Source organism: Platalea leucorodia (genome assembly GCF_965183815.1).
Source record: "Platalea leucorodia genome assembly, chromosome: 2".
Classification (NCBI taxonomy): domain Eukaryota; kingdom Metazoa; phylum Chordata; class Aves; order Pelecaniformes; family Threskiornithidae; genus Platalea; species Platalea leucorodia.
The window spans coordinates 37,942,744-37,961,280 of record NC_138824.1 but is presented as its reverse complement, the minus strand read 5'-3'; the positions used below and the strand labels follow the sequence as shown (position 1 = coordinate 37,961,280).

The 18,537-nt window shown below is 40.0% G+C and overlaps 1 protein-coding gene across 1 annotated transcript in view; it reads right to left on the bottom strand.

The window, feature by feature from the left end:
• Positions 1-18,129, bottom strand: part of TDRD3 (tudor domain containing 3) — a 120,911-nt gene extending 102,782 nt beyond the window's left edge. The window contains exon 1 of the mRNA XM_082337878.1: positions 17,893-18,129. Coding sequence (XP_082194004.1) covers positions 17,893-17,933 — 41 coding nt within the window. The 5' untranslated portion in view covers positions 17,934-18,129. The remainder of the gene's footprint in view (positions 1-17,892) is intronic.
• Positions 18,130-18,537: the final 408 nt, after the last annotated feature.

The following is an 18,537-nucleotide window of genomic DNA, read 5'->3' as shown; positions in this document are numbered from 1 at the left end:
CAAGCATATTCACAGCTCTACCTATGTTTACTAGTGAGGTGAGATGGGGTAATTTGTAAGCAAGACATGAGGTGTAGAGGGGTGTTGAACAGGGCCTAAGACTTGAGGTGTTCAGCTCCAGCCATCAGCAGCATTTACACACTGCAGCTTTCCCTTGACCAAAAAAAATCTCTTTAAACTGCTCATATGACTGAAAACTGCAAGCTTCGGTATGAAGAAATGCAAAGGACCCAGACAAAAAAAGGGTGACAGAAGTGAAATATAAGGATGAAGAAAAAAGCTAGAAAACAAATGACAAAATAAGTAAACTTGTCTCTGCGCTTTTTTTATAACATCACTTCAACCGAAACCACTCAGTTTTCTGCAGTCTGATGTTCTTTCAGCAGTATTCAGAAAGGATATCCAGAAAGAATGGAGCAACACGAAGTCTCTTTATTGTCGTAAACAGGTAACTAGCATGACAGCCATTTTGTCAGATAACTTGCTGCTTTTTTTAAATGCTTTTCTCTCCTTTTCTCCTCTTTTTTCTCTTCTTGCTTTAGAGTTATTTGACTGGAGTTAATATGTTAGCAAATGTGGAAACACAGCAACAGAAGACCCATGTTCTTGTTATCTATTCAGTGTACTGCAGATTAATTGAAACTTAGAATTACCTGCAATTCTGTCACCCTTTGTTAATACACCTCCCGCCCCACCCAGCTACTTCACATTCTGTTTTCCTTACAAGTTTCACAGATAGTTAAATTCCAGTCTACTTCCATCTGAAGTATTAAAACCTAACCACCTTAGTATGCACCTGCTCTTGATCTCTGCCAGGTAAGGGAGGAGGTGGTAGCGAGCAAAACTAATGTGTCAGGATGAATAAAGAAATTAAATTCACAACTTCTGCTTTCTGATTCCCAGGGAGAAGAGAACAACATGACTAACTTAAAGTTAGGACAAAGTCATGGTGCCTCATCATAGAGTGGGGGAAAAGTAAAACTTGCAAAGCAATGCTTAGGACCATCATCTTCCTTATTTTGAAGACATTGTGACAAATCAAGATAAGATGCACTGAAACTTCTGTTTTCTATGAAGAGAATCTCCTCAAAAATTATTCTCTTATGCTTTGCAGGATAATTATCTGCCAATAACCATATAAGCCCTATAAACTAAATCATAGGACAAGAACATCCCTCTCAGCCATTTTTATTTTGGACGTATTCTGATAAAACCCTTTCTGCACCTGTTGAAATTTTATCTATCTCACAATTCTTTCAGGATATGGTCACTTCCAACCTGTCTTGAATGATGAGCTTAGTTTCTGCTTCTGAAAACACAAAGGAATTAAAAACACTTCACCGCAGCTGCACATTTTACTAGCAAAGAATAACTGCAGTGGATAATTGTACAACAAATAACATTGTGCACAAAAATTAGAATTCAAATCATCGCACTGCATGAACATTAGCATGTCTCCACAGTTTCAGTGCTAGGTATCTGAGCCTTTGTCAATTACTTCTGTTGAAGTTGCTCCAAATGTTAAAATACACACAGAGACAAAGAAAAAAAAAAAAAAACACACACACACAAAAAAAAAACAACAACAAAAAAACACCAGACTGATTCACTAAGCCTAAGGGGTAATTTGCCTGAAATGCTGAGGCAACTCTAAAGGAAGTTTGAGTATTTATAAAACGTGGAATGGCATCAAAGAAGAAAGACTATTTCACCGAAGTGTACATTATGGATTCACAAAGTACTCTCCTGCAGGAGGCAGAATACATGGTTCAAATCCCCAGGGCCTGAGCTGGTATCCATTTAACCTACACTGAAACACTCTAGCTGCCAAACTAATGCGCATAAGGAAGAGACAGACAGTTTTGCCAAATGTTGTCTCCTTTCTTTTGTATTCAATACGTGGAAAAAGCAAACACTTCACAGATTAAATAGATAAACGGTTTCACATGAAGTCTAGTTTCTTCATTTTTGTTTTAGCAAACAAATCCAAAAGTTTTTAAAATGCAGTTGAATTCAATTACCCTTAGAAAACAATGATTATATATTACGCAGTCTGTCCAGCAGCCCTGTCACACCAATGAATTCTAATCCTGTAGGCCAATTTCAGCCAAATTTGACAGAGAAACAGAGGTCTCAAAGACACCGAGTTCCCCTAAGTTTTACAGAAATCAGCTGCTGGGTAGAAGCAAGACATACAAATTAGCAGTTGCATTGTGGAAAAGGGAAGCAGAACTTGGCTCTCATCCATTTTGAGCAGCAGCAATAAACTGGTCAATTGAAGCATTCGCCTAGCTCCAAACCAGCCATAACACATGCTGGTGCTTGCCAAACAGAGAGGGACGTGAGAAGCAGCCAAATGTGTTGTGGGGTAGGACAGACCATGAGAAGGAAACGAAGGCATGATAGGACACAGGCGTTAGAGAACACCAAGGGCACTGCAGCAGGCAGTCATGGCAGTCAAAGGGCAAAGTTTACAATAATGAGTTTAGTTTTAGGAGTGGAGGGCACAAGCCTGAAGACAACCACACTTTTCAGATTTCCTTATCTCTCAAAAGCTTATTTTCAGCTTATTTTTCATTTCATCAATAGAGTCAAGTAATCATATGATGCTGTGACTCAGAACAGGACTACTTACTTTCTTTAATGCAAGTTACTTAAAAGTTTATGCCCTAATATTCCGATTAAGAAACAGTGAAATCAAGTGTGTGTCACAACATTTAGGAAGTAATGTTAAGCTAAGCAGTACAGAGTGAAATATACATCTGCATTGCACAGAAAAACATAATTCACAGTATACGATGGGGTCAGGACTCCAATGGATGCAGGCAGATGAGCAAGAACCAGCTGAGATAAGACATCCCAAGCAATAACCACCTCTCAGCTGAGAAGTATAACTGATGACAGCCTTCATCTGCCAAGTAGTAAACCAGGTATATCATCTTTACAGAGGGAGATGGCATGATGAAGCTAAACCTTTTTATTCTGCATATTTAACGACATAGGAACACACCAACATCCAGTCACCAAGTCTCACAGAAGCCTGTGCAAGCCAAGCCCCACCTCTTGTAACTGCAAATGCGTGTTCACACTCTTACACTCAGTCTTCTATCCAAACTCACAAGTACATGAGGGGCTAAAAGGCACCACCCAAAGGCCACATTTTGAAACTTGCGTGTAATTTATTATGCATTATATTTACCTTAATAAGCTGTTAATTGACTTTTTCCAGAGGGTAGGGGGTTGAATAATAACCTGCATCACATCACGTTTTCTCAGTCATTTGGTACTTTCCTCTGTAATGACAGAGACTGAATGATACCTATCTACAAGGTATCTCCCTTCATTTTCCTCCTTCTCCTTGTCCTCATCAGATCACTTCCTTTCCTAAACTCTGCCCCCTTTCAGGGGGGTCTTCTGTCTGCCCTTCTGTATTTGACAGTAACAAAGCGGATCAAACACACACAACACCTTTCTTTTGAAGATTAACGATACAGAATAGGCTTCTTCACCATGAAAAAGACTGAAGAAGGGATTTAACATATCTATATGGTTGCAAGTGACATTAAAGAGGTAAAAAGGGATTGGTTATTCACTGTCTCTGAGTTAGCAAGTGTGAAATTCAGCAAACTTAGGAAAAGGGTGCTTCATACAGCATACAAAATTGTTATTCACTATTCTGTGGCTGCTAAAATTTTACATAGGTTCAAAAAAACAACTGCACAGATCCATGCAGAAGAAATTAATCAAAAGTCTATTTAATAGAAATGAAACGTCCAGCTGAGGAAATTGCTGATAAAACAAGTTAAAAGCTACAGAAACATTCTGAGACATCATCTCCGTGTATTTGTCACACTCTCAGGCTTCTCTACAGACATCAGTTATTGGACTTGATTAGAGACACAGTGCTGGGACAGAAACTGATTGACACAGCAAAGGACAGCGCAAGATCATCTACTGTGGAGACTGAGCAAGGAAAGATGTGCATGGGGAACAGAACAATTCAAGTTTCTTGGATCTGTATCAAAGTTAACTCAAAGTACCACTTCCACTACCACTACTCAAAATATCACTTCCACTACCACTACTGTGGTAGTCTCTAGTTATTAAATTTGAGAAATCAGAAGTTTAAGTAGCTGCCAGACCAAAAAAGGCATTCCAGTAATGGTTCATATTAAGTATTTACTTTCTATATATCATATTTTCTATAATCAAGTAGTACATTAGTTTTTTCACTACACATCAGCATTGCTTGTGCTAGCATAAGCATGTCAAAATTATATTAACATAACCCCTTTATAGTTTAAAAGAGATAAATAACTTTTCATCAGGAAAAATGTAACAGAACTAATTTTCATTTTTCTTGTGGGGAGGAAAGGTGCAGGAGGTGACATGCGAGTAAAAACTGAACGATGCAAGAAGCACCACCATAGCAGTTCTTTGGCCAAAAGGAACATCACGGAGCTCAAAGATATGCACCAAGCCATACCCCCTGCAACCACTGAGGTTGGGAAGCGGCTGGACAAAAAGCAGCTCTGTGGGTTCATGGTGACGAACAATCTGAACACAAACCAGCGTGCCCATACAGTGGTAAAGACTAATGACATACTGGGCTGCAGTAGCAAGACTGTAGCCAGCAAATTAAGAGACATGATTATTCCCCTCCTCCCAGTGCAAAGCCACATCTAAAATATCGTGTCTAATTTCAGGGGTCCCCATTATGAGAGAAGACCAACAAACCGAAGACAGGCCGCTAAGATGTTTTGAGGGCTGGAGCCCAGGTCATAGGAGGAGAAGCTGAGAGCGCCATTTGGTTTGTCAAGTTTGTTCAGCCTGAAGAAGCGCAGGCCAAAGGAGGAACTCATTCCCCTCCCCCTGCCCCCACTATCTGAAGGTGGTTTAAGGAGACAAAGCCAATTCCGAGAGGTGTGGAGTAAAATGATAAAGTGCAAGAGACACAGGCTGAAACTTGGATATCTCAACTAGACATAAGGGAGAGAAAAATTTTCCCAAAGAGTGGCTAAGCACTGGAGCAGGCCACCTTGGAGATATTCAGAGTTCAACTAGACAAGGCCCTCAGCAAGCTGATGTAACTTTGGAGTTAGCCCTGCTTTGAGCAAAGGCTGGGACTAGGATAGCCTCTCCAGATGTTGCCCAAGCTATCTTTTTTTTTTAAATGATATTTTGAGTATCTCAAAACAAAGCAAAACCTAGCATCTTTATAAGAATTAATTCCCAAAAATGCTTTCTCAAAGGAACATTTTGTGCATTTTTTCCAGTAAGGACACTTAACAGTTGGCTTATTGAGACTGGAATATATAACATATAATAGTCATACATATAAGTAAGAAAAGGCTATATCTTTAGTAGATCAAGTATAATTTTGATCATTTGTAATCACCTTATTTAGCTTATCAACTCTACTCATGAGGGAGACTATTAATATTTCTCAATTCAAGCTGTAAAATTTCACTTTATTACCACACAGAAACAGTACTGAACCATAAAACTACAAAACGAAACTTGGAAACATTATTAATTGGTATTTTGTTATTAAAGCATGTCTTCCATATCAGTGTCAAAGACCTGGACTACTTCTGCTTCAAGAACACTTCAGATTAATTTCGGAAATAACAGAAGCTTAACATCCCCAGTGTCTGCTAACTCACAAAGCAAGATGCTAAGCAAATGCCTTCAGTTTTATCTGAAATATTTAAATCAGAATTTTATCACCAAAACAAAGTCCCCAAGAATAGCTGCTGTACTGGGTACTGTTCTTAAAGAATTGGCTCTAGTTCCCTAACTAAAAAAAACATAACTTTTGAAGACACTCCATGCACATCCCTCCCTCCTACATACCAAAACTGACAAAAACAAACAAAACAAGAAGTTACAACCTGCTCAGAAGACAAAGATGAGTACTCACTACTAAACAAAGAAGAATATGTTATAACTGAAAATGCCAAGCAAAAAATAATTTCTTTTACAGCTGTGGTCATCAATGCTTAAAATACACACATCTCTATTACTATTATGGCATAATTTTAACTCAGAATAGCCAATTTTTCTGAATAGGGAGAAGCTATTTTCAACCCTGCAGAAGTGGCAGGTTTCTTTTTATTCTACTTTATGCTAGAAATAGCCATTTCTACAGACCTTTAAAACTGTATTTATGGCATATTTGCAAAAAAAAAATAAGAAGTGTAAAGGCATGCACACTCATGCAATGTAAAAGAACACACACTAAGACGTGTTACAATTTGAAAAGCTCTACAGCTACAGAGATTCACATATTTCTAAAACTGAAAAATACTACTGCATCTGTTAAAGAGCTTCCAAGAATTATTTCTAAGTTGCAGTTCATCAGCCACACATGAGCTACTAAGTCTCATTCAACTACTGACATACAGAAAAACATAGGTCTGCAAAAAATATGAAGGTGATCAGCCAAACTACTGCAAAACCATGTTAGGTATTCATAAGCGCAGTTTGAACATGCAACCAGGAGCACACTTTTCCTAACTGATAGTATTTTTTATTAAAATGCTTGTAGCTATTGCAGCAAAGTTTTACTAGAGCAAACACTTTTTCAAAGCTTGTAAGAATTAAAAGAACAGTTTGCACAAGAGAAAACCTGCATTGCACTTCACTGCTACTGCGATAAACAAAGCACAAAAAAGAAACATGGCTAAGACACCAAATGATGTTCCCTTTCATATGGTTTACTTAAACATTCTTTGAAATAACAGGTAAAAATCAGGTGTCCAAGTAGTTCCTTCACTACTAGGCTTTATTTTCATATTCTCTGGTTTAATTAATATTTTCAATTTAGTATTTTAGCACTGCGGGCTCAGGAAGAGGAAGGATTTAAATTAAGGGCTCTAACACTCAAGAGATTCATCTAACCTCCCAGCCAGCCGATGCATAACAGGAGGGCAACACACAGTCTTTATTCTCCCTGCTTTTTTTTGCATGATGCTCTAACTTAAGCTTTCACTTCCTTTCCTTCCAAAGTCAGCCACAGAAACATTTCATCTGATAGAAAATTACTTTTTCTGGTCAGCCAGTAACTGGGGAGAGGGGAAGGAAGGAGGGGGAAACTCCATTATTACTAACTGTTACTTGAAGATAAAAAATTATGTTATTAATTTAAGAATCAAACAACAATGGAACACAGTAATTATTCTGCACAGAAAAAAAAAACAAAAGAAAAAATCAGAAACTCAAACCTAAAGAAGTAACTGGAAAACGTCTGAGTGGAATTCTGCAGTTATAAAGCCCTAAGTTCATCTCTCCAGTGCTATAGCATGAAGAAAATATGATCATAGCTAGAATGTAACAGCAATTACTATTCTAGACTAAATTAAGCGTTTTCCAGTTCTTCATGTTATTATCATATGGAGACATGGTTAGGTTAGGAACTGAAATGTAAACTAAGAAAACAGAAGAGACAGTGAGTAATGAAATGATTAGAAAGACATTTCCTCTTCCCTTCTCTTCCCCATTCCCAAATTCAGAGGAAACTACACACTAGTAAAATCTTAGCAGCATTGTCCAAGGAGATCTTTTTCCACCTCAAAAACCACACAATAGACAATGTTTTTGCCTAAGTGTCCAAGATCATAATGAGCATCGATCATGAATTTCTGTAATAGGTATCTATCAAGGTTGAAAACTTGGTGGATTAACAAAACTCAACACCTCAAGCATAAAAAAAAAAAAAAAAACACAAAACACCACTCCAAGTTCTTGTTTCCTCATTTTCTCATTCCACAGGGATTTCCTCCAGTTTAGCCAATCCTTCAAAAGGAAATTCTGAAATGCACGCAAGAAAAGTTTCAGGCCAATTTGACAGTGAGAGACTTCATCAGCCATTAAAAAAAAAAGTAAAACTGTTATATACTTAGCTTTATTTGATGACACAAAAATGGTTTGAAATCCTTATATGCTACATACTCAAAAACAATTTTAGCTATTAAACAAACTCAAACAGGTTTAGCTTAAAATATTAAGTATACACATTGGTGCATCCACTTCCTTCATTTACTCTGATTTTCATAGTTACAAACAAATTTGATATTATTTTGTATCAAAAATAGATAAAACATTGCAGATAGCACTCAAGTGAAAAGTTGCAGAGGAATTTGGCATGTACATACCACAAGGCAGAACTCCAAGATGTTTCTTAAACTAGCTGAACAGCAACTCTCAAGCCTATCAATAATCATGTCTATTACACAGATGTATATGTACATCACAACTGAATTAAAAAACACAACCCTGAATAAGTTTTTAAAACCAAGAAACATGACTGTGCAAATTATACGTTCTGTTTTGAAAAAAAAACAGCTTGATGGATCATATTTTTTCCAGAAGGATCCTCTCAGTATTCCTAAGCAGCTCATCGCTTCAACACAAAATATACCTCATTCAGGAATCACTACTCTGCAGTCAGAACCAGACCCTTGAAAATCACCTATCTTCTCTTCGGCTCCTTCGCTGACTTTTTTTCCCCTCGCACTATCCTTCAAATAACAGTTGAATGAAAACCTTAGCACTTGCAAGTACTTTCAACTATAAAACAGAAAGTGTTCTAAGTTGTTGAAAGATGTATCACTTCATTAGTGTTACCATTCTAAAAAGTAATTTAGAATTCAACATCTCTGCTTTGTATTTAAAACTGTCTTGGATACAGGATCACAGTTTAACAAATAAAAAACAGTATGTACTTGGAACCTCCTATTAAACTTAAGTGCCCTGATGCCTTTTCAAGTCTCACCCATTCCCACTGTACAATAACCCTAACAGTAATTATGGTAATATCAACCAAAAGAAAGAAGTGCTTCCACAATAAATGCTAATTTCTATTTTTATCATTCTATCAAGCAACACTACATAACAAGATGATCTAGTTGTTGAAAGTTGTATTTTCCCTATTCAGTATACTGCCATCAATATCAGAGCTAAGTAAGGGATTTCCTATCTTCATAAAATGGGAAAATAATGTTATTAATGCACTTTGTAAGGGTCCTGGATAGCATACACCTTTGGCCCATGTTTCAATGGTATATCCTGATTTACATCTATATTAGTTTTTAAATATTGAGATAACAACATACTGTATTTTACAACAGGAAAAGAATATAACACAGTGAAACCTCAGCAGATTGCAAAAAAAAAAAAATGTTAACATGAGTCTCTACAACTACTTAATAGAAGAGATTTAGTGATAAGTACACACACAGTTATCCAGCAGTAATAGCTGTGATGCAAAAATGTCGAACTCTTCCAGGTAACATACAGAGATGTGCTCAAGATAACCTCACTAACTCCAAACTTTGTTAAGATAAGCTTTCAGCAAGCGGCACTGCTGTAATACAGCAGATGCTAGAAACAGCCCCTGCAGTCAGAAAGCACTGGACAAGAGCTCTCGCATACTTTGCTCCTTGGGAAGATTTGCTACTCCATGATTCATAACAGTCCACAGCAATTCAACAAACAAAAGTCACAACAATGAGGAGGGTTTTCTTTCTTCATCTAATGAAATTCTTTTTTTCTCAGATACAAGCTGTGAATACTGTTTCTCACTCACATTTCCCCAGGAAAATGCTGGCAGCCACCCTAAAGCGTTAAACTTAACACAGATATTCTAAGGCTGGGGTTGTGCCAAAGACACAGCTGCCACACCACTGAGAGTATCTTGAAGCTGTCTGGACACACATGGCTTCTTCTTCTCTGGCTTTCCTCAACAGCTCTTTTTCAGACGTGACACAGCACAAGCAGCTCCTAGCTGTTCCTGGAGCACTATGAGACAAACAACAGGAAAGAAAAAGCCAGTCTTGACCACGCTCCCCAGACAGCGCTCTCTGTCAAAGAAGAGATTTCAGCAGTCTGTTCTCAGAGTAAGTCTTTGCTTGCTGTCAGTTAATGCTGTCACTCCCAATTCTAATACCTACGCTACATTTCTCAAAGTGAAGGGCACAAAATAATGCCAATGTGAGAATGCTCATCATGCTTCAATTAATTGCTAGTCTTACAAAGATTATTTAAACCAGTAACTTACTTTTTCCTCAAATGTGCGGAACAGCTCTCTCAAAGGTTGTACGTCATTCCTAGAGCTGTCCAGCCTTCCTAAATTCCGACACCTCACAACTATGCATTACATTAACTACATAAAATGTGATTAGAAATATTCACATACCATTCATCCCCCAGAGAGACTTTCCTTCTTTCTGTCAGCTGTATTAGAATTATTGGTTTTGGAATTAAATACCCTCCTTTTGCTCTAAAGAAGTAGAAAATGTACTATTCCTGAAAATAAGAACAATATGCACAGCTTGGAGAATCAGTCTTAAATTTACTTTAATTATATTGTTATGACTACCACTGAATAAGCAATCTATAAAAAATTAACCAATGTATAGGATATTTAAAACCCAAGCATAATTCTAAGTTAAGCTTCAGGACAGCTTCAGAATTCTACATACATACTCCTACATGTATTATTTACATTAAGCTGTACTTTATCCAGTAGTAACACTTACGTAAAATATGCACATATAAAAACATACTGAATATCAGTTTGTAATCAGTATGAACAACAACAGCTCCTCACTCCAAAATTGCCAGCTACCCTCGTACCAGCTTGCTGCTCAGTGATTCAGGGTCTGGGGAGTGTGACCATGCAGAGGCTGAAGAGAGAAAAATAACATCCATCTCAAGACCCTCATAACATGATTTCAGAATGCAAAATCTTTGCAAAGGGCTTTCTTCTGAGACCTGGTTCATCTATATCCAACATTTACTCCAAATGTCTCAAATTTACACTTTCTAGAAGGCACAGGCTTTCTGACTAATAATTTAGATCTCCAGGAACGCACAAGTTTAAAACACACCTACATCTACTTTTGCTCAAATTGTAAGAGATACTGACCACCAGGAAAATGTAGACTTCCTAAACATACTGCTGCTTTTATTATTAACTCACTCTTCCATCGGGAAGTTCATTTGGGTTTGTTGGAAAAGGCAAATAATAATCAAGCATGCTGCTACTGCATCCTGCCCAAATCCTCTCAAATCCCCATCAAAATCATCTTTTTACATGCTCCACTTACGGTATACTTAGAAGCTAAATTTGTGGGAGGGAAGAGGTAAATCAGCCCAAAGTGGTCAATCACGATTGTGTAACAAGCTCCACCCATTCACCTTGTTTAGGTGAAGGTATCAATTAGTTTAGCAATAGACAAATTGATAGAAAATATTATGAAACTCAGCAGACATCTCCATCTCAGCGATAACGTGCACTGTTCAATACAAGGTCAGTCAAAGACCATGGGGACAAAAAGAAGCAGAAAGAAGGAAACTATTACATCATTGAGTCAAACACATTAAGTGACACTTGTCCTAATAAATAACCTGCATCTCAAAAAGACGGCAAAGCCTATGAATTATAAGGCTAAGGAAATAACTTCTGAAACAAGACTAAATACCTGAGAAATCTCCAAGGACTCCAAAAAGGAGACTAGCTATGGAAAGCCTACACATCCCTACAAAACTTATTGACTGGAGAGAATCAACCTGCGACACACTATATCAAGAAAAGTAAGGCCACTGAAAAGGTGGGTGTTAAAAAAAGGTCTGTAACAATTTAAAGGACTTTCAGCTTTAGATGTGTTGCAAGTAAAGCCTCTCCCAGCAACTAATGAAAACCTGGAGGCTGAGTTGCAGTAAGGCAGTGGAAATCACAGCTGAGACTGACTGCATAGGAGACTGTCACACTTGCTTTGTCTTTTCTGTCTCTCCTGTTTCCAACAGTCCTGTTCATTTCTCTCCAAATCCCCACTCCCTCTTCCCCCACCTCCCATCAAGAGGAAAAAGTCCTTTCTTCAGCAGAACTACAGTGTGAAGACACTTACCTATGACTTAAAAATAAGAACATAAACGATGCTTTTACTTATGCAGTCTAGGTCTATCTGACGCAGTTCCCTTTTTTCAAGGGTGGCCAGAAGCTGATGATTCAGGTAAAGAACGTAAAACACAGCAAATACGTAGAAGTATCTGGAATAATCGTAGCTTTCAGCCACTTTAGAGCCGGTAGCACAACTCCACTGTAAAGTTCAGTATTCAGTACATCTATACCTACCTGACTTTGTCTAATTACAATTTTAAGCCAGTTAGTTACATTTTTCTGCTCCACAATATCATGTGGCAATTTAGTTCCACAATTTAATTACACATTGCTTGAAAAGCTACTTTAGTTTTCATCAGGTAGCAGGTTTAATTCACTAGGTGGCCTAATTCTTCTTGTAAAAAAAAAAATAGCTATCCTTGCTTTTTAGTCATCATTTCTGTATGATCTACAGATTTTGTAGACCTCTATCACCTCTCCTCTTATTGTTCTGTTTTCCAGACCAAAGATCTTCACCTTCCCAGCACACAGGATCTCCCACACCTCTCAGCCAATTTTTCACTGCCTATGAAACCTTTGCTGCGCCAGGGTGATTACACCAATGCGCACTATTAAGGATTTGGACACACCATTGATATACATCATGACCTAACAATTATTTTATTCTTTGTGAACAATTCCTAACAGCTTTCTGACCACTGCCCTTTTCTGAGTAAGTAATATTAGCAAATTCAGAGCTCATCACTGGGTGGATAGGTTTGCATTATTCTCCCCTGCATGAGCATCACTTGGCATTCACCAAAACTGCACTACATTTATATGTGAAAGCACTTGGCAACGGTATCATAAGATTTTGCTGCAACTACCCAATCAGTTTAGATTTTACCAATCCTCATATATCAACAAACTGCTATGGCGCCACAACACTATCATTCCTTAAGACTATTTTTTAATATGATGAACCCCTGGATCCCAGCAGAAATCTACTGGAAATGTTTTTCCATCATGAAGCAATCCTTGGTTTATCTAGTCTCTCATCTTTTAATTAATGGTACTAATCCACAGGATAACCTTTTATCCTTGGCAAATCAGGATTTGGTTGAGGTCCTTGGTCAAATATTTTACCCATTTTCAAACCAGTCTGCTACTAGCTTTGGTAAGTGCTCTCTAATTCTAATGTTGCAGCATTCAGCGAGCAATAATCTTGCAGTATTTGGCCAGTAAGAGTTCTACTTTCATGTTATGTACTGCCTGCAGACTACATAAACTTCACTAAGTTCTCACCCTTCAGTTTTCTCTTCTGCAAATTGAGGGGTTTCAAACATGTTAGTCCCCTACATCCGTCCATCTCCTTATTTTAGCTGTCCTTCTTTGCACCTTTTTGACTCAATTATAGCCCTAAATCAGTTTCTTGTAAACACTGGGATGATTCCATCTGATACAGTAATTTGTTACCACCTAGCATCTTCTTTAAAAAAAAATAAATTAAAAAAAAAAAAAACAAAAAAACAACAGTATCTGTATTAGTTTCTTGGGGTTGTTTCCCTTAACAGAAGGTAAAACGCTGGACCTTTTCTGCTCCTCCAGAGTGAAAATGACATAAAGAATTCAGGTTCTAACTACCCATTATTCGTGATCTAGCAAGAATACAAACTGATCAGACCATCCAGTAAGGGGTACACCTGAATGAACAAAAGATGCAATGATGCAGCATTTTGTTTTGTACTGGCACTTTGAGATTTCACGGTACCAACCAAACTTCACAAAATTACATGCATCACAAAAGGAGTGTCAAGAAACTCAAAACAGATGCATCTCTCCTGTGAATCACTGTGTTATTCCTGTGTCTAAGGAACATCTTGTCTTCAGCCTGGGCTTGCTCCGTATGCAGGGACCAATTTCAGCTGAGCTTTCCAAAGACGTTTCAGTGTAACAGCAAAAGAAAACATAGAATAAGTGGATCATCTTGCAGGATCCTGGAATTGACTACTTTGGCAAATTCCTGCTGCACTCTTAGAAAGAGGTGTTAGATTCACCCCTCTGAGCACTTCCCTGCGTTTCCAGGAATGCACCTGCTTTAGCTTTAGAGCTTGGATCACATCACATGATTACTCCTACAAGAGAACAAGTTTGAACAGACCAATCTTAAATCTAAAGTTACCTAGTATGCAGCACATTACTTGCTGAAATACCTAAAATTCAGTTTAAAAGTTTGGTATACACCAATGATATAGTTTTTCTCTTACAAAATATATAAAACCAAAATTACATTGATATAAGGGTTTTCTCATGGATTACAAAGCAGTATTCTTTTGTTTCCAAACAGCCAGTACAATTCCAATTCCTCTTCATCTCTAGGAATAGCTTTTAATAGTCGGAACACTGATTATATAATCTTCAAAATATGTGAAGTTTTACAAGACTATATATATTTTTGCCTTAGACTTACTAATTTTTATGGCATCACACAGTGCAATAAAAAAAAAATCTGTACTACTTGACAAGGAACTCACGTGCACTTTTAGTACTAGGAAATTTTTTAGTTATCCAGTTTGCATGTCTTCCTTTCCCACATTCAGAGATCAATCAGTCACCAGACCTGAGATCTGTGGGGCCACAGGCTAAACCTGCTGTAGGACATGGCATATTGTTCATTTTGGCAATGTATCGGCATTTCCATGTAATAAATTCCTCAAGTTCTGCAAAGATCTAGGACACTGAAGAAGCCCTGGCTTGTCATATTCTCTTGTGAAATGCCACCTGGGAGACTTCCAAAAAAACAAACAAAAAATTCTGTTGCAAGCCAGTGAGAAGTGTTCTGCGATGCACTGTTTGCATAAGGAGGATGTATTCTGCAGTCCTTCTGGGCTTCACTTTGCGTAAGAAAACTGTATTCAATAACTCACGTTCCACTAAGTTCTATATTTTAATGGCAACACTAGAAAATTGCTTCCAAAATTCATGAATGTAACTATAATACAAAAAGGTAATTTTCTCTGCCTATTAGCCTTCCTCCTCATAAGTGTCTGGTAATTAAATAAAAAGTTAACAGAGAACAACTGTTCCAAGACAGAATATCTTTTTCGCTGCAACATAATACAAACACACCTTATCTCATCTCTAAAGTTGGAGCCAATATCTCATTCCAAAGTACAGTGCAGTGCGTAATGAAAAGAAATAGCCTCAAAAAATGCATACTTTTAAAGACAGCTACAAGGACATCTCTTCAGAAAAACTACAATTCTGCACACAAACTACAGGTGTCTTTTACTCATTTTTCATGAAACACCACCACCAAAAAAGAAAAACAACAACAAAAAAAAAAAAAGATTCTCAGCTTTAGCTACCACTATTATGTTTACTAGGTAGGGCAACTTCATCTTTCAAAGCTGATAAAAATGTAATGGATATAGTGAAACAAGCTTAAAAGGCAAACATCAAAAATTTCCATGCAATTTTACAAGGGATGACTCTCTTGCAATACCTAGTTGGAAAAAAAAAATACATATATTACTGTTATACTATATTAACTACACCGTTACTGCTTTACTTGAAAAATAACTTTACTTTGTATTCAGAATAATAAAAAATAAAAACTAATTGCAGAAATTCACATAAACGAGTGTCTATATTAACTCTTCTTACCTTTAAAGATTTAAGAAAATTATAGTAAAATCCCATCAGTACAGGCAGTATCTCACAAGCTAGCAGATTTGCAACTATGGAAGAACAACAGTTTCTTACTTGGTTTGAAACACCAAGTGGTGCTTCTGCAGTTTAAGTGGGGACAGATTATAACGTATAAACTCAGCTTCGTTTTTGTACTAGAAAACATACTATTTTGACATGAGGTGACAGCAACAGTGGCAACTAATTTGGTACAGAACATGATTTAACTACCAGTGTAGTCAAGCGTGGTCAGAAATATAGTACATTAAATACCCCTGAAGGCTTACTCATAGGTGTGTTAGGTAACTTTAACATCTACCAATAATATGAGAAAAGTCATAAGCATAAGAGCAACAGCAAAACAGTTAAAAGCATGGATGTCTAGGTTATTATATTTTCAGAAGTGCATGAACACTTAGCGAAACAAGATTTTTGAAGCATTCTTTTTCCACTACACCTCACATTCCTCAAAAGTACATGCATTCATTTCCCCCATCTTTCATACTACCCTTCCCAATGCAGCTAGGTCGAGGTATAATTCCAGTGGATCTGATAATCAGCCCACTATTTGCCGGATCATCTTTCAGCCTCTGTTTTTGGCTCACGCCCTGCAGTATTGCAAGAACAACAAGTGTTTGTAGCCATTCAAGAGTATATGCCTCCAGGGAGAGAGCCAAACACTGCAGAATAACAGATCATTTCAGAGGCACCTCATATTTGTACTGACAAAACCTGAAAGACAATTACCAGTGGCACTCATTCAACTGACAAAGTAGTAAAACAACTAAGAATTGAAAACCGTATGATAAAATTCTGAATAGGCAATAGAAAGCAAGTAAAGAAAACTATGGAAATAAAAATTACTTTTAGGGAAAGCTTTCTCCTCTTCAGAGAAGAATAAATATGGAAAAGGTGGGGGGTGAGTTTCAATTTACAGTCAAAACTTCCCTTTAAATATGATGACATTATGAAAATAAACATAAATAGTAATCATTCTTTCGCTAATTGCCAGAATCACAGGATTGTGCACCCTAGTACCGCTTAGAACACTATTTTTGAAACATATGATACGCTTATCCAAGAAGCAGACCTAAAGACACTAATTTTCTCTAATTTAATTTTGGTCAGCCCTGAAGTGGTCAGGCAGTTGGACTAGATGATCGTTGGAGGTCCCTTCCAACTGAAATAGTCTATTCTATTCTAAACCATATGACGTCTGTTTTAATCTTTTACGACTTAGCCATACACGAAATCACAATCCAGGAGAACCGCCATTAAGTTAAACAGCAGAATGGAAATATCCCCAAAATGCCACTGGAAATAACGATGATTCTCATAATTTGAGCAGTTTTTCTCAATTACAACCAAGGTAAGTTGCTTTGTGTTTTGGTAGTTAGCACTGAGTTTTTGTTTCGGTGAATGACTTGTAAGTAGGTAAGGAAAAAAGACTAAGTGTTCACTAATAAGGGAATTACTTTGATCAATTAAAAAAAAAAAATCAACTTTCAAACAACAGTGCCAAAACACCTCTAGGCTAGCAACTGAGATGCAGAGTTTATACTAAGTATTTGAAAAGCACAGCTCATTGAAACACCTTGTTCCAAAACAGATATGGTGTGCCCAACGATGAGGACGCACTAGAAAACACGAGTACCTGGGTTCAAGCCTCACGTGCGTATTTGCCCTACTTTAACTCCACTTTTTCCATCTTATCTTCCTTGCTGAAAGGGAGCGCAGTGTCATTAACAACAATAAAACTACCGGCAAGCGCCAGGCCTCCTGGCCTTTACTATCGCCGACACCCAGCCGAGGCAGGCCTCGGGGACAGGCAGTCGGGAGGCAGGCAGGCCGCAGCGCAGCCGCCGCCGGACCCCGCCGCTGCTCAGGCCCAGCGGCCCCCGCAGGCCCCGGGGGAGGCTCACGGCCCCGCCGGCGGGCGGCTCGCCCCGGGGGGGGGGGGCCGGGGGACGCCCCTCTCCGCAGGGCACCCAGCGGGGCCGGGAGCTGCTCCCCGCGGCGAGCACAAGCCGCTCCAGCGACAGGCCCCAAGCGCACGGGGGGGCGGCACCCCCTTCCCGGGGACACACTGGCTCCAGCCCGGGGCTCGGGGGTGCGGGGGGGTCCCCTCACTGCTGCACGCTTCGAAAACAGGAGAACCCCCCAAACCCCACACCGCTGCTCGGAGTTACTCGCAAAGATACACTTGCCCCCGGCCGTGGCCGGTGGCCTGCTCCGCAGGGGGCGGCGGTCGGGCTCCGGCGAGGCCTGGCCCCGGCGGCAGGGCAGGCCGCGGTGCAGCCGAGGACGCCCCCACTTACCAGCCCGACTCGGAGAGCGCCGCCCTCGTCCTGTCGGCCATGGCGCCTCCTGCCGCCGCTCACCCACAGAACTTGGGGCCGCCGGGGCGGGGCGGCGGGGCCGGGCCGGAGCGGGGCCGCCGGGCGCTGTGGGGAGCCCCGGCGCTCGGAGGAGGGACGCGGGGCCCGCTCGTTCCCCCGCCCCTCGGCCCTCTCCGGGCGCTCGGCCCGGCCAGCTCTCCGGCGGGGGAGGGAGGCGAGCGGAGCGGAGGGAAGGGGCGGAGGCGGCGCAGGGAGAGACGAACAAAGCCCGCGACCGGCTGCTACGGGGATGAGGGAGGCGGCGGCGGGGGAGGTCCGGCGGCCTGCCTGGAAGCCGCTGCCGCCATGGCGGAGAAGGGAAGGAGTGAGGGCAGAGGGGGAGGAGGCGCCGCGGGGCTGGGAGGCGGTGGAGCGCGGGCCCTGCCTGCCTGCTGCCTGCCTGCTGCCTGCTGCCTGCCTGCTGCCTGCCTGCGGCCCCCGGCCTCCCTCAGGCCGGGCCCGGCCTCGCTGCGGAGCGCCTCACGCAGCCCCCTGATGGGCCTCTGCCGCCCAGGAGCGTTGGCGGCGGCCAGCGGCCTGCCTCCTGGTAGTAGCGGGAAGAGTTTGTTTTAAACGCATTTCATC